At 32.2% G+C, this 25,376-nt stretch overlaps 3 protein-coding genes across 4 annotated transcripts; 2 read left to right on the forward strand and 1 right to left on the reverse strand.

Moving 5' to 3' along the window:
* The first annotated feature begins 16,038 nt into the window (after positions 1–16,038).
* On the forward strand, positions 16,039–20,458 carry LOC18026787 (auxin transporter protein 1). Of its 2 annotated transcripts, XM_006410951.2 has the most exons (9): positions 16,039–16,341; positions 16,625–16,843; positions 16,954–17,139; positions 17,215–17,327; positions 17,419–17,602; positions 17,866–17,963; positions 18,537–18,744; positions 18,845–19,102; positions 19,942–20,458. In XM_006410951.2, exons 2-9 carry the CDS (start codon positions 16,652–16,654, stop codon positions 20,179–20,181), a joined length of 1,479 nt encoding a protein of 492 aa, XP_006411014.1. In that variant the 5' UTR covers positions 16,039–16,341; positions 16,625–16,651; the 3' UTR covers positions 20,182–20,458. The 2 variants fall into 2 exon arrangements, with proteins under 2 accessions (XP_006411014.1, XP_024003651.1); XM_024147883.1 differs by lacking the exon at positions 16,039–16,341 and having other exon boundaries at positions 16,392–16,843.
* A 1,801-nt stretch (positions 20,459–22,259) lies between these two features.
* On the reverse strand, positions 22,260–24,368 carry LOC18026788 (N-alpha-acetyltransferase MAK3). Its single transcript, XM_006410952.2, has 5 exons — positions 24,256–24,368; positions 23,596–23,764; positions 23,369–23,489; positions 23,138–23,193; positions 22,260–22,670 (listed from the first exon to the last, which is right to left on the reverse strand). The coding sequence occupies exons 2-5, from the start codon at positions 23,761–23,763 to the stop codon at positions 22,467–22,469; spliced, it is 549 nt and encodes a 182-aa protein (XP_006411015.1). The 5' UTR covers position 23,764; positions 24,256–24,368; the 3' UTR covers positions 22,260–22,466.
* A 126-nt stretch (positions 24,369–24,494) lies between these two features.
* LOC18026789 (30S ribosomal protein S31, chloroplastic) lies at positions 24,495–25,238 on the forward strand. Its single transcript, XM_024148059.1, has 3 exons — positions 24,495–24,741; positions 24,820–24,884; positions 24,974–25,238. Exons 1-3 carry the CDS (start codon positions 24,573–24,575, stop codon positions 25,106–25,108), a joined length of 369 nt encoding a protein of 122 aa, XP_024003827.1. The 5' UTR covers positions 24,495–24,572; the 3' UTR covers positions 25,109–25,238.
* The last annotated feature ends 138 nt before the right edge of the window (positions 25,239–25,376 follow it).

Raw genomic sequence — 25,376 nt, forward strand, 5'->3', positions numbered from 1 at the left:
AGAGGTTTAAAATCTCTCCCCAGCGGATATAATATAAAAAGCAATAAATAAAATCTCAACAAACTGGTTAATGGTACCAACTTATAATCAAAATTCAGAATAATATCAATACATTGTCGATGCCTTGAAACCAAAACCGGGATGAATGTACATACATGATAATATTTATATTAAATGAGATCTCAATAAATACCACGCGACAGCCACGTGCTTTTTTATTAAAGAGAGATTTCGACACTCCATTCGTTTTCTGAATGTTTGCTTCAGTTCTTCTCAAGTCGTTATAGTCGCGAAGACAACCATTACAATGACAGGATCACCCTTTGACATTTAACCAAGAGAGCTAAAGATGACATGGAATACGGTGGTGATTAGGTAATTCTGATGTCAAATCATTTGCTATGTTACAGTCGAATGGGTCCTCAACGATAACTTGGATTTTTAGTGGGGTCAATTTGGGATAACATCAAAATATATAGATTCCAAAGAGAAGATAAGGAATAAATTCATAGAGATATATTAATGATTTCCTTCCTACAAGCTACAGCGTAGAGTGTAAATGGATAAGCTGACCTAGCAACTCGATAATATACGAAAATCTAATGATCCCTTTTATTTATAGAAACATTTACGAAACTAAACCATGTATTATGAAAATTGTGTCATGATTAACAGAAGCTGGAAGTATGAAATTTCTATGAATAGATTTAAACCTCGCGATCCAAATTTTGACGAAATTTATCAACTTAATCTTTTTCTGAAAGCTTCCCAAACAATCATGAAAAAAGGGCTAAAATTATTAGTATACTAAAACTTTGAACATATGTGAAGTATAAGTACTAAGCAGTCCCCACTTTACCTACTACTAAAAGATGAAAGAGCACATTTATTCTTGAAGAGATCACTTTTCTTCATTTTAACTCTCTTTTTTGATAATGGGTTTTAATTCAACTTCATAATATTATTTTGTTGTCGCATATATTTGACCCTAGAAAACTTAATACTACACGCGACTCCACTTTTGTGTTAATGGTCCTTCTTTTATCGTCCTTTTATAATGGATCTTTAACAAACCTAAAATAGCTTTGCCTTCATTATTTTTTATTCTCGTAGCTTTGGAAAAGGAAACCCAGCCTGTGGTTAGGTTTATATCTTTTTTCTGGATATACGCTTGAATAACGCACCCTTATTATATAAATAACATTAGGAGGAAATTAAGAAAGAGCTTTTTGTTCCGAATCCTAGCGTGTGTAAACATATGATTTTTGTGTGTGAGTTGGATTGGAATTTATTAGAAAACGAAAGGTGGTGGCCTGATGCTCACATGAATCCAACTAATAATTCAAAGGGTCTTTGTGAGCCACTGAATTTTTTTTTTTTTGTTTTTTTTGCTAAAGACGCATTAAAATTCTTACACAAGAAAGCAGGTGAAGACTTTTTTAACTTTTCATCCTACTATAAGACTTATGTTATATAGCTGTTTTAGTTACTTATTTTCTCTTGTTTTATAACATTGAAGTGCGATTAAATGAAAAGTGGGAGCATGCGATTTTCATCCTCCATCGTTGCATACTTGCATGGAAAGATGTCTGGTGGAGGAAAACTGTTGTAGTTAGAAACTAAGTAAAAGTACATGTAAAGTCTTACATGCAAATTGGCAAAAGCCGATGATGACCAATGACCATGAGAAAAAGACATGGAAACAGTAGAAGTTCAGCACACTATAAAATACTTAGCCATATTAAATATCATTACCCAAATAAATAAAAAATATTAACCATAAATACAATACTATGCATGGAACTTGGAGAATACTTGATTGCGTGTCTCAGATCAGTGTGTGCTCTGCTCTGCTGCATCGGAATCCCATGACCACCTGTTCTTTAATTGCGTGTATTCTGCGGAAATCTTGTCTCATTTTGTAGGTTCAGTGTGGCCTAATCCTCCATCGGATATGCAAACAGTTGTGCTCTCTCTCACTCAGAACCCAAGTCATCTCCCACCCCAGCTGCTCTCGGTTATAAAATTGGTCTTCCAGGCTATCATCTACTTGGTGTGGAAGGAACGTAACTCCGGGATATTCAGAGGCACTTCTGCTTCGCCTGTGCTCACTATTCGAGCAGTTGACAGGATTACCCGTGATCGACTGCTCTCCTACCCAGCGCCCGACATCTCCTCCCCTTCTCTTCTCCAGCTATACTTCCAGCATTTAGGTTCCTTTAGCGAATGATGTAATGCTACAGTTTCTTTTTGGCTATCTTGCTCTCGCTTTTTTGCTTTCGTTGTAATTTGGTTCTATTGTAAACTCAAGAAAATTGGTATGAAATTTTAACATTTTACCAAAAAAAAAAAAAAAAAAAACTTGGAGAATACTTATCGAACTGGATATCATACCTATCACCCTACTGACCTCCTTATCAGAGTCATCGAAAAAACAGTTCGGAATAGAGTGAGCTCCATTAGTTATCAAAACTTATCAAATATCGCAACACTTCTTCAAAGTTGGTTTCAGCCTCGAAGTCACGGATCGGCTGCGAGCTTATAAAATTTTCAACTTTTATTTCATTATTCTATTTTCAGTTTAGTTTCTTTAAATCAATAATATCTTTTGGGGTTATCAATATATATTATATTTTAACAAAAAAAGTTTACTTATCATTTCGCATTACTTCAGGCCGGCACTTAGCACGTGTGATCTGTGATACAACACAGGGCCCAATATGATTTGAGGCTTATTATAGTTTTTAAAACATTTGCTTTTTAAAAAAAATTATGAAAAAAATACAAACAAATTTTAGGAACAACATATAGTGTCAAGTGTCAACATAATAAAAGGTTTTTATAGAAGCCTATTGTCATAATTAATTTTATTCTCATTGTTTTTAAGTGGTTTATAACGTATATATTTGGTTTTTGAAAGATTTTTTTCATATATTTTTGATGGTTAAAGTGTTTAATGTTAAATAATAATTATTGTTCATGAAAATTATGAAATTAATTATTCAATGATTGTTACTCACCTCTCAATCCTATATATAGTAAATGTTTTTATTAGTTCACCATATAAATATTTGAAAAAATTATATATTATAAGGTTTATTGTAAATTAGTAGCACAGAATCTCAAATTTGTTTGAAATGGCACTGCATTACTTGATTATTGTCCTGATACTCCTCCATTCATTGTTTAGGGTCTATTATTTACAGTTTAGTTTTCTGTAAATAATCATTCATTTGGTGTTGATCAATAATTTTTATATTAGATTCTATTCCGTGCGTCCGCACGGAAATTATTTTTTATTTACGGAATATAATTTTTATTTTTGTTTTTTTTATATATAATTTTTAATAAATGATAAAAAAAACAATTTTTTGTTTAAATACAATTTGTTTCTATTGATTTATTTTTGTCTAGTATTACATATAACCGCAATTAGAAAATATTATTCTAACCATCCGTTTAGATTAATCTGAAAATACCATAATTAAAAAATATCATTATAACATGCTTATTTATATTAATCTAAAAATATCTGAAATTATTAAAATATATAACATGTTTGTTCATATTATTTGTATAGTTTAAATATTAAATTTTAAACTTATTTAATAAAAATATACAATAATATATCATTTTCACCTCTCTTATTGAAAATATTATTTATATTTGAATATTTAAATTAAATCTAAATTAATATCTAGGTTATTATTTTTGTGAGGATATAATAATAACTTATTTTATAATTTTTGATAATATAACCTATATTTATGGAAATCTATAATAAATATAATTAAAAACTAAATTTTTGAATTTATATTAAAATAAAAATCAAAAATACATTATTTTATTAATATTACACTAAATTAATTTAATTGGTAAATCTAAATTAAAATTAATAATTTTGTTTGGCAATAAAAATAACACTTATCCAAAAACAGAATAGTAGAAAATTAAGTAAAAATTTTGTTTGGACAAAAAATACCCTTCTCTTTTAATAATATAGATGTCAACAAAAAGAATATTTATCACTTTGCATTACTTGATTATTGTCCTAATACTCCTCCATTCATTGGTTATGGTCTGTTAATTACAGTTTAGTTTTAAATAATCATTCTTTTGGTTGATCAATAAATTTTTTCTTTTACAAAAAATACTTATCACTTCGCATTACATGATTATTGTCCTGAAACTCCTTCATTTACAGTTTAGGGTACATTTAACCGGCAACGATCTCTTCCACTGTGATCCACTCATTCGGTCTTATTAACGATTTTACTAGCTGTCTTTTACAGAGATAAATCATTTACTGCTATTACTCGAGGATATATAACCAATATTATCTTTTCGTTTTTGGTTTGTTTATGGAGAACAACAAAATATTGATTTGAGCACAGAAAATATCTACGTTATAGGAGTGAAGAGTATGAAAGATTTCCACTCATTTATTTTATTTGGCTACATGTAATGAAGTGTAGATGAACGATGAATTGAATCTAGACATATCTCACGTGTTGTATCCGGAAAGTAAAGCATCTGACATTAATAACACAAGATTATGTATTCATCTGCAGCACTGTCTTAGTTTTAGTCTCATCTGCGGGCATTAATTTCTGCAATTCTATTCTTTATTTTCCTTGTCGTAGATATTGGTGAATTGTTCATTTCATTGGCACTGGTTTTATTTATTTGCAAGGAGCGTATAAACTATGTTTGTGATGAAAGAAGATACCTATATAATTAGTTTGATATGTACTTTTTGTTATTATCAGAGTCAACAAACTCAAAAGTCAAAACAACGCAAACGGCAAACCCAATAAAAGGCGAAAAAAAGAGGCGAAAAGTCAAAGGCTTATTTCCACCTTACAAAGACCAAAATCTTACAAAGAGAGAAATAAATAATTAGAGCCACTTCATTTATGTAATACTTCAATGATCACTTGTTCTTATTTCTCCAGCACGGAAGCTTGCGAATGTTTCCCTTTTTGTTCAATCAGTAATAATTACAGAACTTCCACATACACAAAAATTATTACAGAAACTTACACAAAATTATCTCATTCGTAAATAGTAAAACAATGAAAGAGGATAAATGGAGTAGAATTTAAAGAGAAAACAAATTGTTCACGACTTTTTTTTGTGTCTGTTATGTTTGAAGTCAAAACGAAAAATCTTTTTGGTGTTTTTGTCTTTGTACAAAATTGCAGTTGTTGCAAAATGGATGAAAGTATATCATGTTTTTCATGATTATTAATCCATCAACGTAATTATGTCGATACATAATTTTTCACCGTTCCCGAAATTCGCAATGTAAACCAAACTCACATTAATTCAAGATGCTTGAAGAATGGATTATGTTTTCAAATAGTTATATGTAATATTTTGTACTTTTTGTCAACAATAGTTTGTACCTACAAATAATTATTTGATTAAAAAAATCAAGTGTTTATGAATAACCTACAAGAAAAAATGATTGATGTTTTATATGAATGTTTACTGCTGAAAATGGGCTGAAAATGTGTGCTAAGTTACACTGTTTTATGCTAGTTTATTTACCAACATGTATAAGTAAAAGGGGGCCATAGGTGAAGGTGAGATTCTTAAAGGTGTAAGGTACAATTATCACAAATGCTTCATGCTTGGTCTAAAGATATTATCATGCAGACTCATGATTTTTGTTTACCGCATTAGTTTCATGTTAATGTGGTGCACCATGGAGCCCCTTTGAAGTAAACATGTTTCTGAATCATCATCCATCTTCCAACATATCAGACAATATAATCTGAATCTTAGAAGCATTTTGTTCAACTAAATTTATCATCTTTTTGTTTTTAAAAAATGGTATGTGAAAATTACTAAAATATCTCTGTCACATGTTTGTATGGCTACTTAATTTTATACAGTTAAAATATATTTTAGCAAACAAAAAAACAGTTACATATATAGATTATTTTGAAAATATTTTAAATCTTATTTCTAATGACAATTTATATTCTTTTCGAAGTTATTTTATCTTTTAAAGGTTTGTAATTTTATATTCTAAATTGGACTGCAACTTGTACTGCAATTTACAAGTGAAAAAACTCTCTCGTCGTTGCGAGAAACGAGATAGAGCACATCGAGAACGTTATGCCGGCAACGCAATCTCAGCCGCGGCTCTAGTTCCTTAACCAAAAAGGTTTGCCAATATATTATAATTTGAAAACTTGATGAGTAAAATTTACTCTCAGAATCTGTTGACATTTTATGTTAAATAATTATGTTGGAAATTTTACTATGAACCCTAATAGCTTTCCGCACGTTGGTTCGTATAACAATCAGGGTAATGTGTATAATACAATATTTGAATATTTTCTCCATTTCAAAATAATCGATGTTTTAATAAAAAAAATTAATGATGTCTTACAATTGTATTCTACATTTTGTTTTATTAGATTAAATTATGCTTATATAAATAATATAACATGTTTTTATTTAGAAAAAAAATAGAAGATAAATATTTTTTAATCTATATGTAAACATCAACTATTATGACAATGCATGAGATAGTATATGATTTTATGAATACGTATTTAACATGTAATAAAAAATTCAGACATTATTATTCTTTCCGCGAGTGTTCGATTGATCAACACGGACAGAAAAACATATTTTATATTAAAATCGCTTGTTATAATTTTTTCAATATTGAAAAAAAACAATTAACAACTGTTAGAAAATGGTTTGTATTATTTTAATTTTTCAACCATATGTTATTCATCAAAATCAACAAAAGAAAACCATACCTTTTTAACATAAAAAAACTATAAAATAGCAAAAGTACACCTTATTTTAAGCCTACGTGCCAACAATTCTTTTTTTTTTTTTGAGTAAGAGGCACAAACGAAACTTAAAACGAAGAGAACTCGTTACAAAAATCCATATAAGAGATTTGCAAAAGCCGACTATCAGACAGTTTTTAGTCATTTTGAGTAATTCTATGAAACCAGTTTAAAAGTGAACGCAATACAATAAAAGTTTCATCAGATCGATCATGGTAAAACAAAAGAAAGTTTGTTGTTCATAAGAAATGACGAGGTATCATCTGAGATTATGCATCCCCAGCAGTATCAAATTACCTTCCTAGTTCACATATACTAACCCTAGGTCGCTTGAAAAGCCACCATGTTTCTGTCGGTTCGGCAATTAATCGCAACTAGTTGTATCCACTGACTACAGGCGATACAAGGTTCATTTGTTCGAATACTTGCTAAGCGGAAAACCATGATGTGCTTTCTGATTGAAAATGAAAAATCAATCAAATAATATAAAAAGGAGAGCGATCAATGTTTTTAAACCTATCAGTTACATATAATTTATGAAAAATTGTCTTCAACAAATTTCGAATTCGTTTAGAGGGGCTGTCTTAAGAACATACATACATATAATCTAAAATTGTTGGAGCTGAGGGGAAAAATAATACGAAGAACTGAATCAGTCATCAGTAATGCATGATTCCTTCTAAAGATGTGAGCATTCAAAAATTTGTTTGAACTTTAACTAAAAAAAAAATGTTTGATTTATTGTTTGTTCGGTTTTCCCTCACCTCAAACATTGACTCACTACACTTTTAGAAATTTAACAAAATTTTCCAAATAATAATGATTATTAACGGCAGAATAATATCAATATATATGAGAATGAATTTTATACTATTCTGCTAGCTCCACATCCGTTGCATGCCGCTTCGGTACTATCTTCATGCGGAACTATACTAATCTCGACTTTTTTACGCATGTAAAAACTGACAGCGTCATGCTGATGTCATTTTTGCTCCTGATATATTTTGATTGTAATTCGTAAGTACATGTAGACGAATCTTCTACGGACTAAACGAATCACTTTCTCTTCTTTTGTTTTCCTTTTTTTTTTATCGAAAATTAATCACTTTCTCATACCACTAGCTTTCTATCAATTTACGAGTTTTTGGTCTTTAGCTTGGTTGATTGTTTTAACGAATTAATAATGGTGTTACGAGCATTGTATAATTAATATAACAATGAATATAAATTAATTGTGTGTATTATTTCTAAAAATATATCAACTATATTAAAAATAAGTTAAAACAAGGTAAATTGACAGTATAAAACGTCTAGAAAATCATCAAAGAATAATGAAACCCATTTGATCTGACACAAATATCGAATCAAACATCAGTATTGAAAAAAAGATATATACATATGGATACTCTTCTTGATACTGAGATATCTATTTTTTCATCTTTCTAAGATCTTCAACTACTCATTTTTTAATCATAATTAATACTTTAAATTTGGAAATTGTCATAGGTTTAAGGTTTAAAGTTTTAAATCACGGCAAATGATTGACATTATTCTAACGTATCAAACCATGCTACAGGTCTAGCGAATTCATTGGTCAAGATAAATTAGAGACTAATCGGTCAAATAGTGTTAAAGTATAAAATCCTTGGAAAATTTAGAAAATCGTTGTATGTTTAAATGTGTGATGTTGTAGTCCCATTACTCGCAGTACAGGGGAGCCAGGAGAATCTACGATAGATTCAAAACTTTTGTTGACTACTCCAAATCTTTCAAACAATCCGTAAAGCAAGAGAGAATGATAAGATGTTTGTTTCTTGGTGTCGTTTCAGATAAATCACAAGTGCACAAAAAAAAATTCCAAACTAAAATGATTTTCTTGCACTCTTCTTTGTCGACAAAAACTACTTTATTTTCGAATTGAATGGCATAGACCATATAGTACTATTCTGAATTTCTTATTTTCTAACTTTTAAGGAAATTTATGGAAAAACTTGATTTCAACTATCCACGTTTCTTATTTTCCTTGTGCTCTTTCCGTCAAAGCGAAAAAAGCTCTTCACTTTTTTTTAGCTAGAAGATTTAACTATACGATTATTAGTCTTTTAGTAATTAGCAGTGTTCAAAACACCTGGCCATCAAAGCTGAAGTGGAATCAACTAAGGATTCGTATGACAATAAAATACTATTGAACATAGATGATGTGACGACTGATACCAAAAAAAAAAACATATAGCTCTTTTAGTTATTATCGCGTTTGATATTTATTAAAACATGTTTACCAAAATTATTACGTATTCACACGAGGATTTAAATAAATATGTTTGATTTTATCTATGTTTGTATTAGGTTTTTGTGCGTTTAGTTTGTACAAAATCCATAAAAGAAAACCTTTTTTATAAAATAAAAAAATTTGCTAGATCTATTTTCGCAAAATTGTGATTCTTTTTTTTTTCAGAACATGATGATGCTTTTTTTGTTCAATGTAACAACTCATCAAGAGAAAAACTCTTGATCTAGTAATGGCAAATCATTGGTGTTTTACTTATCACTCTAGAGTCGAGACCACACTTTTAGTAGGATGTGCTAATAAATCACTTGAAAACGAAGAAGAGAAAAAAAAAAGGTCACTAAGCACATGGAATCATAAGTAAACAATACTAGTTGACAACAAATTTGTTTTTTTTTTTTTATAAAAAAGGTGAAAAAATGGAAAGGCCGCAAAAAGAAAAGAAAAAGGTGGGGCCCAAGTGAAGGGAGCAGAAGGGAACAAGGTCCGAAATTTGATCCCCGTTGGAAAGACCAATCTCTGCCCTCCATATCCTTCTCCTCATCATTACTTCTCCCACTCTTCCCTTCTCTTTTTTCTCATTTTTATCACACATTTCGTACTGTGTATTACTATCTTTTTTCTAAATGTAGTTTTATGTGCAGTAAGTTCACGGCAACCAAATAATACCGTTATCTTGTATATATATGCTAAGGGATATGTATTGTTGAACTCGAATAGTTCTCATGTTCTTTCAATTTTTCAGTTTACTGATTTTCTATTCAACTTCAGTGAGGATTTGGCGGAAGACATATAACTAACAATATAAGATTATAACTCTCTCTGTCATTCAAGATGTATGGAACAATTTTAAATGCTAAAGATCGATTTTCAAAATACGGAGATACAATTTTAATATATACATATATGTACCTCTGTATGCTCTTTTTTTTTATCGAATATATTTTGTTATGTTGTAAGGTGGAACATGACGAGCCGACAATAACTGAAACATTCGATCATAGAATGGTGAGAAACACATCAGTGGCTAACATTAGTTTTGTGAACTCATTGGCCTGAACGTCTTTGTTGGTCCCAAGTTAAGAAAAACATGTGCCTGTATTTTTAATTTTTTTTTTTTGTTACTGTATTTTAATTTTCCAGCACTCATTTTCATTATTCGTCCAAATGTAAGTTTTCTTAATGAATAAATATATATATAGGCTTTTGTTTGGTAAAATGCAAAACGGTGGACTTGCGTTTGTAATGCAATTTTACGGATGAGTTATTGATCGTACAAAGTAGTAGAACTACATTTCGTAATACAACTATGTTCTCGATCCACTCATACAAAAATATCGTGTTCCGACGTTAACCATTATAACAAAGAAAAATCATGTAGTAATGCTGTCACGCTGTTCCATTTCATCAATCTTTTATATATACTAGAAGTCTAGAAGTTCTATCGTGAAAGAAAACGTTACTTTAAAAAAATGTTACTAAATTATTATTCAGATTTCTAGAAAAATTCAAATATATTTTTGTCACGTTTTTTATTTGTTTATATAGTACATTATGTCTAACAATCTGGAGAATTTGGGTTTAAAACTTCAGCAGTTTTATATTAATCGTAGATCAATGTGTCGATCAATTTTAATGTATAAGTGGTAATAAAAATGAAAGTCGAAAATATGTTTAAGTAAATATATATATATATATATTATATTTGCAATTAAGTGAACTCAGATGATTTCAATTTGTTTTTTTTTCATTTGAAATTTCCTTAGTTTTATAATTTTAGAGCCGAGTCGATTGCTATTTTCATATTGTATCACTACTATAACAGTATTCTTTCTTTTTTTGCGTAAACTTTTATCAAATATAAAAAATGTAGAACCGCTTACAAAAATTAACGCAAACTCAAACAATTGGATTACAGTTAGATCAGTTTAAATAGACAAATCGGACATGTGTCCACAATACTTAGCTACGTAGGCAACCCACACACCAATCCGACAAAACCCGGGTTGTGGGAGACAATGTTTGCTATAAAAAGTTTGAAGAAGTAAAAAAAATATTTTGTAGTAAATCTTTAACTAGTGACCAATAGAAATTGTTTTAAATAAGTTTACATTTATGTTTTAGTAAGTTAATACTAATTTGTAAACTATAAGAACTTCCGTTGTTGAGTATGAATAGTTTGTCTTAGGTTATGTATGGCAAGTGTTAATCGTTTATCAGTGTATGTTGTGTTTATAGATCAAAATTTTTATATAGTTCAATATTGTTGATGTAGATTTTTTTTTTTTTTTCGAGTTGGGTTCTAAATTTTCGTGAGATTTTTGGGAGAATATGGCCGCTAGAGTCGAGAATTAATCAGATGGCAAACAATAAAAATGATTAAGATATTGAGTGGTCGAGAACATTCTGACGCTTAAGTCAATAACTTAAACATCAGAGTTGGAAAAGAAGTTAGATAGTGAGATTAATGATTCACTTGGTTTACGTTTAGTAAGTGTCCTTGTTTGTTTCGGATTCAAATCTCTTTTCCATTGAGATAACAAGACATTTATAGAATCCAAAAATATGTTAGTTAATACCGGTCCTGAGTTTTAAGTAGCCGCAAGCTAAAAAAAATAAATGGACCGTTTTTTAACTAAAAAAATTTAATAATTGTATAACTAAAAAAAAATGGCCGCAAATTAAAGAAAAATTTTATGTAAAAAAATAGGGTAGCAAGCTTATGTTTATAGTGCTTGGCCTCAAGGCCGACTTTGTTAGTTATAATATGTATATGTTGTGTATATATTATCGCCTTGGAACTTGGAAGGAACAAATATCTAGCGGATGTGAAAAGTTAATATTGAGGATTCTTTAAAAAACTTAATTACAACTCGGGCTATTGTATAAGAATTTATGGATTCGTATGCGATTAATTACCAGAGTGTAAGATAGTAACGTAAACTCTCAAATTTTGTATTAATTGAGACCGAAGCCACACCAAATGAGGGGATTGGCAGATTTGACCTATGATTTTGCAATAAAAACGATTCCCTAATTTGCAATATATATATCGATTTTAGAAATTTTTGTAATTATTAAATACTGGAAATAATTGTATAATGTTGGTGATGATGTGGCTCCACCATTTGGGCTCTTATAGTGTAGTCTTCCCCATGTGACCAAAGATACGAGTATAGTGTTAATACACCAAATATTAGTTGTTTAATATATTCAAATTTAAAAGGAACCTCACTAACAAAATTTAAGGATTTTATAGAATTAAACACGAGTAAAGATTCCCGAGATATGTCTACACGAGAAATGGACTCAATCATTTTGATAGCTACGTCGTCAAAAAGATTAAAATTAACCTGTTTTAAAAAATAAAGAAAAACAAATCTTATGTTAATGATCCTAAATTATTGAACAAAATAATAAATGAAAATGGAGGTGATAGTCGTATAGACTAGTTATCTTGCGTGGGCATAAACTTTTTTGGCAAAATAAGCTAGCAGATCATATATAGTAATTGGTTAATTGTTATAGTCTTATTTTCTTTCTTTGGTTTTTGTTTGATTGTTTTGGTAATTTATCTGTATGATATAAATGTATAGAATATATTATATTTTCAAAGTTTCCTACGATTACTTTACTTATCAATCCGACATTCTTTAAATTGTAGCATTAGTAGTAATTTACCCGTATAGAATGTGACAAGAACTAATAACATATGACTATCATTCTCTTCGTGAGATTGATTACAAGTACAACACGTACGAAAACGTCTTCTCGAATAATGTTATAAAAATAGTTTCTTTTTAAGTTGGAAAATAAAAAAAATAAAAACAAAGAAAAATATATTTTATTATGAAAAGTATTTCTATACTCAATCTCGTGAGAATTAACGTGAACGTTACAAGAAACTGACTCCTCAAATAATGTTATACATATGTACTTGCACAAGCTATTTTCATATGTGGGAAAAAATGTATGATATAAAACAGTGATATCACAGTTGCGTTACAAAATTGAAAATTGAAACATAATTCATTATAATTCCGTTAGAAAAGAAAAATGAAGATGAACAAAGGAAATGGTCCCACCCTTGTTACAAAAAGAAAAAAGGAAATGGACCCATTAGCCGATAAGGGGTTCAATGGCAAAATAGTCGGGACTACAAACAAAAGCATCTTTATAAATGATGAAACGGCGGCGTGTGGGGGCGCAGGTGTTAATAGTGCGCATGTTTCTTTGTATAGCCTTTACCGTGTGAGAGTGAGATGCTATGAAAAAAAAAAGGATCAAGCGTGTGAGTTCGTGGAGGGTCCGTTTCCAGTTCGGTTCGATTTGGCTCTTATCGGCTCAGATTTGTTAGTTTTGACTTTTAAGTCTCTTGGCTCATTGACTTTTTACAACCTTGAGTGTTTCGACTGCCTGTCCCAGTCTAAAGTCGGCAAGAGATCTTCGAGACTTCCATATTTTCAGTATCTTGTAGATCAGTTGTTATTAGATTGTTAAACAAACCCGACTACAATATTAGGTACAGAAGGATCATCTTTTCGAATGAGCATATAAAAAATTCAAAAATCTATATAAAGAACATCTGATAATATTTTTTTTTGTAACAAAATAATATTTTCGACTGATTTGAATTTGAATTAAACACATAAAACTTAATATTGAATTTTGAACAATTTACACACGTATTCTCAAAATATGGTGAATGAATGATCGTCTTCAAACTGAGCTACACTGAATCACTTAGGTTTCTATTTGAGTAATTATTGAGAATGTATTAGATGGTTGAGTTATTAACAATCGTATCATGTATTTTTGTTTTTTGTAGTTGAAACTATTGATCATTTTCATTTTTTATTTATAATTATCTTACAACAATATAACTTTATTTGAACATGTAATTAAACATATAAAATTTGGAAATATCAATTTGTAAATACAAAAGTTTATCTCCAAAATAGAATAATATTGTTTATTATTTAGTTTGATCATAAAGGAAATTAAATGCCATTACAAGTGTTTTCTTTCAAAACATTGTTTGGAATAGAAAATAGAGATGAATTGGGAAATACTGTATTAAATATAGCTGAACTTTGCGTTGTTCGAAAATCCAACTTTTATATAATTATTTTTGGTTAACTAGTGCAAATTATAAATTATATTATATTGCGTGAAACAGAAGCAAAAACAAGCAACTCGTTGGGTAAAATCTGCAGTTTCTGCACCAAATTAAAGAAGACCTGCAACATTGCCGCCTTTACATAAATACACTCTCTGTATACACATAGGCTCTATGTATATTTCTTTAAAATATTCTGCAAGTTGGTTAAATTTCATGGATCAACAATGTTGTTAACTTTCTAAAGTTTCAAAAAATAGTCAAACTTCGTTTGTCTACGATAATCAAACCGTTTCTTAAAAATGGGAGTAGACTATACAATAATATATACAACATTTCAGTATTATCGGGCTATAAAATGAGAACACTGAGAGGGATCTAGGGGTCTGAGCTTTTAAGCTCGCAAGCAACTTACTCACAAAACTTAGAAACATAGATTGTCACATTGATATTAACACTAGCTACGTCCATATCCGTGCAATACAAATCAATATTATATATATATATATTTAACGATTTAAAGAAAGAATATCATATACATATTTATATCTAAATATACAATTTTATTAACAAACTACATGTTATATAACTCATCATATTATAAAAATTAGTAAAACTTATCAGCCATTTGTGTCGACCTACCTTTGACCTTAATTAAGGATAAGTATCCTAAGGCCACTGTAAAATTTCGCATTACTATTTCATCTAAACAATAACGCAGACATTTCATAGGATTACGAATACATTAAATTAAATATTCTATTTTCTAATTATAATCACATTAGATTTTATATTATTTAAGCGTAAAATAAAATTATGATTTTACCTTGTGAGAGCAAAATGTTAAAATATTGATAAATTATATATTTGAGTTGTAAACATGAAAAGAAGAAATTGATAGTTTCATCATGATTGTACTCCAACTATATGTGGATTACAATCCACATTCTTTAAACATTAGTATCATGTGTATTTGGTAAATGCCGTCGTAGTATCCAATGATTTCTTAGATGGACAATGAGTCTTTGAAATAATTTAGGTGTCTTAGAAACTTGCCTGCTCCTTACAAATTTGAACTTTGGACCATAGAGAATCTAAGATCAGTCCAGCTAGACTAAGTTTCATGTGAAAGTTATATTAATTCGGTGTTAACCATGTAACTAAACCTCACAAATTACATTATTTGTTTCTTAAATATTGATGGTGCAATTCTGCAAACTCTCTACAGGATGCAGAATATTGATTCGTCCATGGTAGTTTTTGGTAGGGTGAAAAGTTCTAGTGTATTTATATAGATATCTAATTTTAGATAGCTGTTGAAAAGCAAAAATAGATCTCTAATTCTAGATGCTAAGTCAATAAATTGTCAACTTTAATGTTTCGCATTATTTTTTTTGTCATCATGTCTTAATTTTGTTTCTCAATTACTGATATTTTTTTGTTTTGCCATACAAGTACAACTAATAATTTAGTGGATGGGAAAATATGGATACTTTACTTATATACGATTATGTATACTGAACCCAATTGGTTTATTATAAGATTAGTTTTTATTTTTATTAAGTAGAGCCCGGAAATCCTGGACGTCAATAGTCACATTATTTATTAATGCGAAAACGTAAAAAAAGTGAGATGCTACCGTTACCTAAAAAAAGTTAATGGTGTGATTTTACAGCAGCTGTTTAATCTTTTTTATTATTTTTTAAAGAAAAAGTCTAATGAAGAGAGAGGGAAAATAAAAAACAAGAGGGACTGTGCCATTGTGGTATATAAAAAGGAGAGGGGGTGAAGTTCGAAGCATCTTATAGTATTTAGCTTCATTCCTTCTTTTGCTCAGATCAAAGAAAGTCCCCTTCTTTCCAAAACACACACTCTCTCTCTCTCTCTCTTTCTTATCTCTCTCTTCTCATCTCTGCCATTTTCTGGGGGTTCTCTTCTTCCTCTTCTTCTTCTTCTTATGCTCTGTTTCTTTAAGTCAGAGAAAGACAGAGAGTACAATTTTTTTTTCTAAAGTGAAAAGAAGAACAAGTGAGAACTAAAGGACCAAATCAGTTTTGGTCTTTGTTTGTTTCTGATTCGTCCTCACCTTCTTCTTCTCTTCTCCTAAAAGAGAAAACGTAAGTCAGTCTCTTTCTCTCTCTCTCTCTCTGTTTTTTCACTAAAGCAGAGAAAAACGTGAAGAAAGAACAAATTTTTCATAAAGCTTCTACACTCTGCTTCACTGGGTTTCGTAACCGTCTCTTCCTCTATTTATCTCTGTTAATTTTGATTAATCTTCATCATCTCCGAGTCTGAGATCTCTCACTTCTCCTCCATCACCTCTCTCTCTGTCTCAGTGCTCTGTTTCACTTAGTTATAAGAAAATTTGAGTGACCAAAAACGGCATCGTATTTTTCTCAGATCTAAAGGCAAAAGATTATAAAAAAAATGTCGGCGGGAGTGAAGCAAGGAGAAGAGGCGATAGTGCCGAGCGGAAATGACCACGAAGGAGATCAGATCAACGGAAACCACACCGGAAAAATCGACGAACACGACGGCGCCGGAAGTTCTAAACTAAGCAATTTTCTCTGGCACGGTGGCTCCGTCTGGGACGCCTGGTTCAGCTGCGCATCTAACCAAGTAAAAATCAAATCTTCAAGATCCTTAATTTCAGAATTTCAAGAATAAGAGAAGCAAGAATAAAAAAAAAAACTAAATTTTTCGATCTGGGTTTTGTTGTGTGTTATCAGGTGGCGCAAGTGCTTTTGACGTTACCGTACTCGTTCAGTCAATTAGGGATGTTATCAGGAATAGTGCTTCAGATCTTCTATGGATTACTCGGAAGCTGGACTGCTTATCTCATCAGTGTTCTCTACGTCGAGTATCGAGCTCGTAAGGAGAAAGAAGGCAAAAGCTTCAAAAACCACGTTATTCAGGTAACACACAAAAATTAAACCTTTATAATCACTCCTTAATTTTGCTAATTCTTGATTAAATTTTTCGTGTCACAGTGGTTCGAAGTGCTCGATGGGTTACTTGGCCCATACTGGAAAGCAGCAGGACTCGCATTTAATTGCACTTTCCTATTGTTTGGATCTGTAATCCAACTCATTGCTTGTGCCAGGTCTCTATTAATCTCTCTTTTAATGATCTCTCTAATCTCTTCTTTTAATTATTGATGGTTGATTAAATAAGAAAACGATGATTGGTTGCAGTAACATTTATTACATAAACGATCACTTGGACAAGAGAACATGGACTTACATATTCGGCGCGTGTTGTGCAACCACCGTGTTTATACCGTCGTTTCATAATTACCGAATTTGGTCTTTCCTCGGCTTGGGTATGACCACTTACACCGCCTGGTACATGGCCATCGCCGCCATTATCCACGGCCAGGTATTAATCTTGTTATTATTTATTTAGATTTAGATTTTTCTTTTTCACACAAAGTATAAAATAATGAAGATGTGTACATTGTCGTTTTCATGTATTTATGCTTTGCAATGAGGTGACAGTATATGCCTTGATTAAAAAGAGAAAATATTCGTATTTCTCTTTAAGATTACCCAAATTAGTAGAACTAGACACTGTTTAATATTCTCTTAATCAAATCACTGTTTAAGATATCTTTTTTTTTGTTGTTAATTTTGAAATTATAGACGGAAGGTGTGAAACACTCAGGTCCGACAAAACTAGTGCTTTATTTTACCGGAGCTACCAATATCTTGTATACCTTTGGTGGTCACGCGGTTACTGTGTAAGTTTTTCTCTTATCTATCTGTATTTTTCATATCTTAATGATTATTTAATTTATCCAAATATTTGTTATATATAGAAATCAATAAATTCTGTCAGGCATGGTTAAATACTATTTAAGTTAAAGCTCAAATGGCAGAAAAGTATAAGATAAAATTGGTGTGATAAATATTAAATTCTGGGTGCTGTATCGTTTCTTCGCCGCTTCTATTGCAGCTTTTGCCGGCGAATAAGGTGTAACTATTATTACAGTCATGATGATTATCATTATTATATTTTTCTATTCCTTAAAATAGTAATAAAATGTTAAAAAATAAAACCTTTAACAAAATAAAACTAAACTAATAATAATTGTTCACATCCTTACACTATTGCCTCCCTAGCACACTACTACTAGTAACAGTATGCTTCTGTTAAATGACAAATACAACCCCCCTTATGCCTTTATGATCTTTGGTGAATCGAATCTTATACTTATCTGATAATTTAGAAGGACCCCATTATGGATATTTTTCGTTTGACAAAACCCCATTATGGATATTAACAGTAAGTTTTGTTTTAAAAAAAATGGCAGTGAGATAATGCATGCAATGTGGAAACCACAGAAGTTTAAGTACATTTACTTGATGGCTACGTTATACGTATTCACACTAACGATTCCGTCAGCTTCCGCCGTTTACTGGGCCTTCGGAGACGCACTTCTCGATCACTCCAACGCTTTCTCTCTCCTCCCCAAGAACGCGTGGCGTGACGCCGCCGTTATCCTCATGCTCATCCACCAGGTAATTAATACTAATGTAAACCTTTATATATGTTATAAACATTCGTTTTCTTTTTTCATTTGTGATCATAATTAAGTTAAATTGCAATGTGTTGGTGCAGTTTATAACGTTCGGATTCGCGTGTACACCGCTTTACTTTGTGTGGGAGAAAGTGATAGGGATGCATGACACGAAGAGCATTTGCTTAAGGGCTTTAGCTCGATTGCCTGTGGTTATACCGATTTGGTTCTTAGCTATTATTTTCCCGTTTTTCGGTCCCATCAATTCCGCCGTTGGTGCTCTTCTCGTTAGCTTCACCGTCTATATCATCCCTTCTCTCGCCCACATGCTCACTTACCGATCTGCCTCCGCTCGTCAGGTATATATATGCTCTTTTCACAAATCCCCTCTCCTTACTTAAGGGCAATTTGAGTTTATTAAATCATTAACAGTAGAATATTACAACATGCGTACGCAAACATAATCGTTGCTTAAGTTAACTATGTTTTAGATTTACAAATGTTACCAAATGATACTCCTAATGCGTGAGACTGAATTGTAAATTTTTTAGGAAAAAAAAATCAAATGAACGGTCGGTGGAAGAAATATAATACTAGCTAGTGTTTGATTCTGTAGTTGGGGTAGGGTTGTGAATAGATACTGAGATTGGAGGGTATAAATGTCTTTTGGGAAGATAGATGGGGTTCAGTGTTCCGTATCTTACGGAAGATAGGATCATCACCCACATTCCTCCTTACTGGCGTCCCCTCCAAATATTTATATATATATACTTTCAGATAGTAGAAGTTCAAACTCATAATTTTTATGGTTAGGTTAGAATTAGTAATTGACCAGGAATGATTTTTGTTTTTTCCTCTTTTCAAACTCGTGTATATTAAATTATTACCAGTTGAGAGAGAGAAAGAGAGAGAAAGAAAAAGGGATAATTTGGGAGGAAAATAAGGGAGAGAAATAGGTAAGAGTCATAATCAGAAATGAAAAGGAGCTGTACAATAGGGACTCTCTGCCTAACATTAATCTAAAGTGAGAGTCTTGAGTATGACAAATCACAATCATATCTCTCTCTCTATCTCACTCATGGGTCAACAAAGGTTTGGATTTTGTCCATTACTACACGACAATACCCACAAACACACTCTCTCTCTCTTCAATGGTTCTTGATTTTTATTTTGTTTTGGATTTTTTTTCTTCTTGTAGAATGCGGCAGAGAAGCCACCGTTCTTTATGCCGAGCTGGACGGCGATGTACGTGTTGAACGCTTTCGTGGTGATTTGGGTTCTAATAGTCGGATTTGGGTTTGGTGGATGGGCAAGTGTAACCAACTTTGTTCGTCAAGTCGACACTTTTGGTCTCTTTGCCAAGTGTTACCAATGTAAACCAGCGGTTCCAGCAGCCGCCGCGCATGCCCCGGTTTCCGGTTTACACCACCGTCTTTGAGAGACCTAGCCAGAGTCTAATGCTTTTGTGGAGGTTTTATTAAAAAATTATTTCTTTTGTGTTTTGTGTTCTGTGTTCGTATACGTGAGGGAGTAAAAAGTCACGAAATAGTGTACTTACACACCCCCTTTAAATGCGTGCTAAGCTCTTAATTTTTTTTCTCTTTGGGGTTTTGTATTTTTGTTTTCACTCCGTAGGTTGATAATATAGTCGGGTGTGATTTCTTAATTTGGTATTGTTAAAACAATAGGCTGAAAAAATGTATCGTCTTCTCTTCTTTTACTTGGCTTTAGTAACATATGTTACACTAAAAAACAGTCCGTATTATGCATTTTCTTGCTAACTAAATGCAAAAAAAAAAATTATCTAACAAAAAGAAATGCAAAAAAATGATTTCAACTCTAAATTGAATTAATTGATGGATTTGTTTAAAGAAAAAGAAGATGCCATTTAACATTTAATAGGTGAATTAAAATGGCATTTGGTTTTCTAAAAAGATTTAGTAAAAAAAAGGATAGTAAATTTGAAAGTTTTACTAAATGGGAAATATTGTTAAGAATTGGGAACATGGACAAGTTGGACCGAGGGAGCCGGTCATTCTCTAAATGGGGCACATGGGTGTGGGGAGGGAACGCACGTGGCTGCTTCGTCTGAGTCACGTGCCATTATTTACTTCTCACTCTTTCTCTGTGATCAGACACACTTGAAAGAATGGATCAGATGTCCGTTCTTGTCTCTCTTATTAAATATGGCATGTGTTCATAACATTACTCAATCGTTACCCTTATCATATGCTCTGCTTTCACATGTACTTTGGACAAAAATAACTATATATATGAATTATTAACTAATATTCTCGTTTGAATCCACTGACGATTCATGTACTTTCAATCTGACTTTTTTTTTTGTTTTTGTTTTTGTTTTAAAAAGGGTAAAAGAGCTTGGGGAAAATGTTTCTTCTAATAGCAAATAATCGGTTTTGAGAACAAAAAGATCTGAATGTAGTAGTAGCACGTAATAATAATGTGAATGTGAGTGATTTGCGTTTGCGATGTGGATCGGGACCCGCTACGAACGTTGGTTAGTGAGTGGGTTTAATAGTCATAACTATGTGGCGAGAGGTGAATCGTCTTTAATTTCTTCTGATTTTGGGCATGTGATTTTTGAGACAATTTGTTGTTTTTTTTTTCTCTCTTTTATAATGGAGAATTGGAGACTTTAACTAGTGGAAGATGCACTATTTGGATACATGAAATCTTGCTACCACGTACTATTTTCAAATATGGTATATGTTGACCATACATAGCTCTTAGTGATAGTTTGTGCAGGTGTTGTTGCTATGTTATTATCCAGTAAATATTCAAATGTGTGTAACGTATTTCTACAACACGATATGCAATATCTCATAACATTTCGCAAGAAGAATTATTCAATCATGGCATTCCATTATTCCATATCTTCTTTTTAAATATTTTTATATAAATTATGGTAAGTACAATTTATCATCAATAATTTCATAACATATATCTCATTCAAGTTATATAGTATATATATATATATATTTATATATATACAATCAAAAGAAGTTTCATTACTGTTTTATGTCCAAATATAATCATACTTCTATTATATAATAACTAATCATTTGACTACATAAGATTCGTTCCAAATGCACATGACATGTAATCTATAGCCAATGCCGACTCTTGGACCAAGCTGGGAAAGTCCATGCTTACGGAGTTCTATTTTTATAAAAGAAATTTGGCTTTCAGTGTATCTAAATGGTCAATTGACAAATTTAACGAGCTTCCTTTAGTGAAATTTTAAGTTCAAATTTTGAAAATGCTTTTTATTTTTAAAATGTGTAAAACGGTCCATTTTTTTCTTTAACTTGCGACAGTCTAAAACTCACGACCAACTTTTCAATATCATAATAGATTGTGTTAGTGTCATTGCCCTTGTCATCATCCAAATAAAATCCGCATATATTGCATGTTAATGGTAAAAAAACTTGTTCATTTACTAAAAATGATTTGGACATTAGTGTTTTCTTTCTTTCACATTGGACTCCCAAATGCGATCTAAGACCTTAACACCGGTCGAGAGAATACTTCATTCACATATGTATGTGACAAAAATTCTAGCAAGCCCTAATATCTTTAAACAAAAATAGACAACAATAGTCTTATTATGTTCAGTAACCGGAATACATAGAAACTAATACAACAATTCTTAAAATATTCCCATGGCCTTAGGATGAAGTATGAAAAAAGGAAGTGGCTGAGTCATCCAGTAAAAATCTCTTGCTTTTGCTGGGTCTGATCTTGAGGAGCTATTTGTGGTACACGAGGCTTAGGGAACAAGAGCTTCAGCCGAAAAGCATCCATCCCATTCAAGTAATAGTGGTGTAACCGTTTGGCTCTTATGAACCCGAGTCGCCCATATAGAGCCAACGCTCCTTTGTTACTCACTTCTGCCTCCAAGGTTACCTTCACAATCATACATGTTTTTCATTAGGAAAGTAGAATAAGAGTTGACTATGAGGAGCTTGCAGAGAAAATGCCACTCAAAAGGGTTGTTTTTGGAATGTAGACTTACTAAGGAGTCATAGACTAACATAACACTTACAACTTACTGAGTGAGAAACTAGAATTACTAAGTTATCAAATACGAGTTTTCACACGTAGTGATCTACACTTTTGTTTTTAAAGGTAAGCAACTGAATCTAATAGGTACAATTGCAACGATTAAATGCAGCTAACATCACCTTACACCTCTGAAATTCTATTCTAGTGTAGTGTGATAAAAAGGAATATCAAAGTTTGTGGACCTGCAATGGAGTTCTATACTCAGAGAAGATCTATCAACAACTCTACTACCGGGTAAGGATCTCAGTCTAGCGTCACCAGATATGCAAGTTCTAAAGAGAGGAACGAGAAATGCAAGAGCAGCATACCTCTTCACAGCCTGATTCCATCATCACTTTTATTGACCTTGTAACAAGTTCTGTGGCTGTAAAACCCAAAAAGAAAAGTTAGCTCAACAGTATCCATACTTAAGACTTAAGAGAGCAATGGCTTTGCATTGGATCAAAAACACAGAATAACAGGAAGTTCAATCATCACTACTCCTACAAACAATCAATCCGACTTCTTAAGAAGTTAGGGAGCACTAATACTAAATGTACCTATGCCTCGACCACGGTATGGTTTGATCACGACCAACATGGCGATGTACCCTCTGTAAGTTTGTCGATGCTCCCCCATCTTACAGACTACGGTTCCTACGCATCTACCTTTGTGAAAGGCCTTTTTTTTTTGAGAAAAAGAGGAAACGAACGCTACTCATCAATCCATCCAAAACATAGAAACTATGAGAGGGAAACATCTAACCAAAAACGGAGTATCAAAATACCAGGAAGCAGAGCTGTGGCCAGAGGTAGACGAAGTACCGGTAAGTGAAGATGGAGTAAGGTTCGCTGAGTTCTTGATCCACCAGAGACATAATCAATGGCAGGTGATGCTCGCCGGCATAGCTTGTGTACTCAATCTCAGCCTCATCGATTTTCTCTTTATCTTCCATCCTTTTTTCAAAGATGCTGAAATGTTAAACTTACAAAGAGAAAGGTACGATTTTGAAAAATACGTTTTATATCTTGATGATTTTATTCTACTCAGGAAGTGACAAACACTTAATGCAAATGCATGAAAATGAACGTAAAGCGAAATTACGAGACGAGTGATCTTGGGAAACTAAAAATCAATTTCTGGGATTCAGATTGAGTTGATTGTTTCAAGATTGAAAGTTTGGTGTTTTCATGGCAAAGCTCAAAAGCAAGCAGCCGTTGCTCAATCAACAGCTGAAGCAGAATCAATTGCACACTGTGCCCCAAAAAAATCAAACGATAATGGCTAAATCGAGTTCTACTATTGCAATTAGGAAGAACACTGTGCAGCATAAAAGAGAACGGAACACATACAGATCAAATACTAAGTGCTGAGAAAAAGAAAGAGATGCGATTATGAAAATCAAAATTTTCCGGATCCAAGATCAAGGAGGGTGATAATTACTTACCAAGAGTCTGAGCTCTGTGAAAAATTCGAAGATCAAAAGGTTGCGATTGGGTGATGTCTGAAGAAGCTACACTGGGAAGAAGAAGAAGAAGAAAGAGGAGGTCGATTACACGTGCGAAGAAGGGTTTAGAATGGATTTGGGTTAAAAAAAAGCCCAATTAAAAATATATTAAAATGCCCAGATAGGCCCAACAAACTCTCCAATAACATTTTTAGATAACCAAAAAAAAGTCTATCCTAAAAGCATTTTCAACTTTGGAGAGACCTTATCTTCCTCAAAACACACTCAAAAACAGACGAATAAGCGCAAACACGGCGATGGCGTCGCTTCTACTCGGAGCTCCTCCGCGAGTCACCGTCGCATTATCTCTATCAACATCGTCTTCGCGGTTATCATCATCCCACTCGAAAATTTCCGGTGTTTCCCTATCTTGCTTCACTCACCAATTGTCTCTTTCCGATTCGTCTTCCAGCTCAATTCCACTCGGTAATCATCTCTCTTTCACTCCCAAACTCTGCTTATCTCTCTCTCAATTCGTTAATGGCGTGAATTTTCCGGTGACAGTGTACTGTGGCCGAGGTGACCGCAAAACAGCGAAAGGAAAGCGATTCAATCACTCTTTCGGGAATGTAAGTATCAAATTTTCCGATTTTTCTTTCGATTCAGAAATTATACATTGCAATTCGAATTTCGGTTTGAATTTGGGTTATGTGAGCAGGCGAGGCCACGAAACAAGAATAAGGGAAGAGGGCCACAGAGAGTACCGGTCCCTCCTGCACCTCCGAGGAAGGATAAGTTTGAGAACGACGACAAGATCAAAATCGACATCGACGAGTCTCTCTTCTCTAATTAGATAAAAAAGACTTAGTCACTGTAATTTCTATTTGATTAGAAGCTTTTGATGCTGCGACTCTGTTGTTGTTGTTAAACATCTCCAGTTTCTCTTCTTTCTATGAAAAATCTGCTTTCTTTCTCCTTTTAAATTCTATGTTTTTTTTTGCTTGCTCTTTTAAATGCCTCACATTGATAATGTTTCAATACATGATCTGATGAATCAACTGTTGCGTGATTGAGTCTAGACTCGAGTTGTTTTAGGAGAAACTAATTGAGTTTTATGAAGA

This window comes from Eutrema salsugineum, unplaced genomic scaffold (assembly GCF_000478725.1).
Source record: "Eutrema salsugineum unplaced genomic scaffold, Eutsalg1_0 scaffold_10, whole genome shotgun sequence".
Taxonomy (NCBI): Eukaryota; Viridiplantae; Streptophyta; class Magnoliopsida; order Brassicales; family Brassicaceae; genus Eutrema; species Eutrema salsugineum.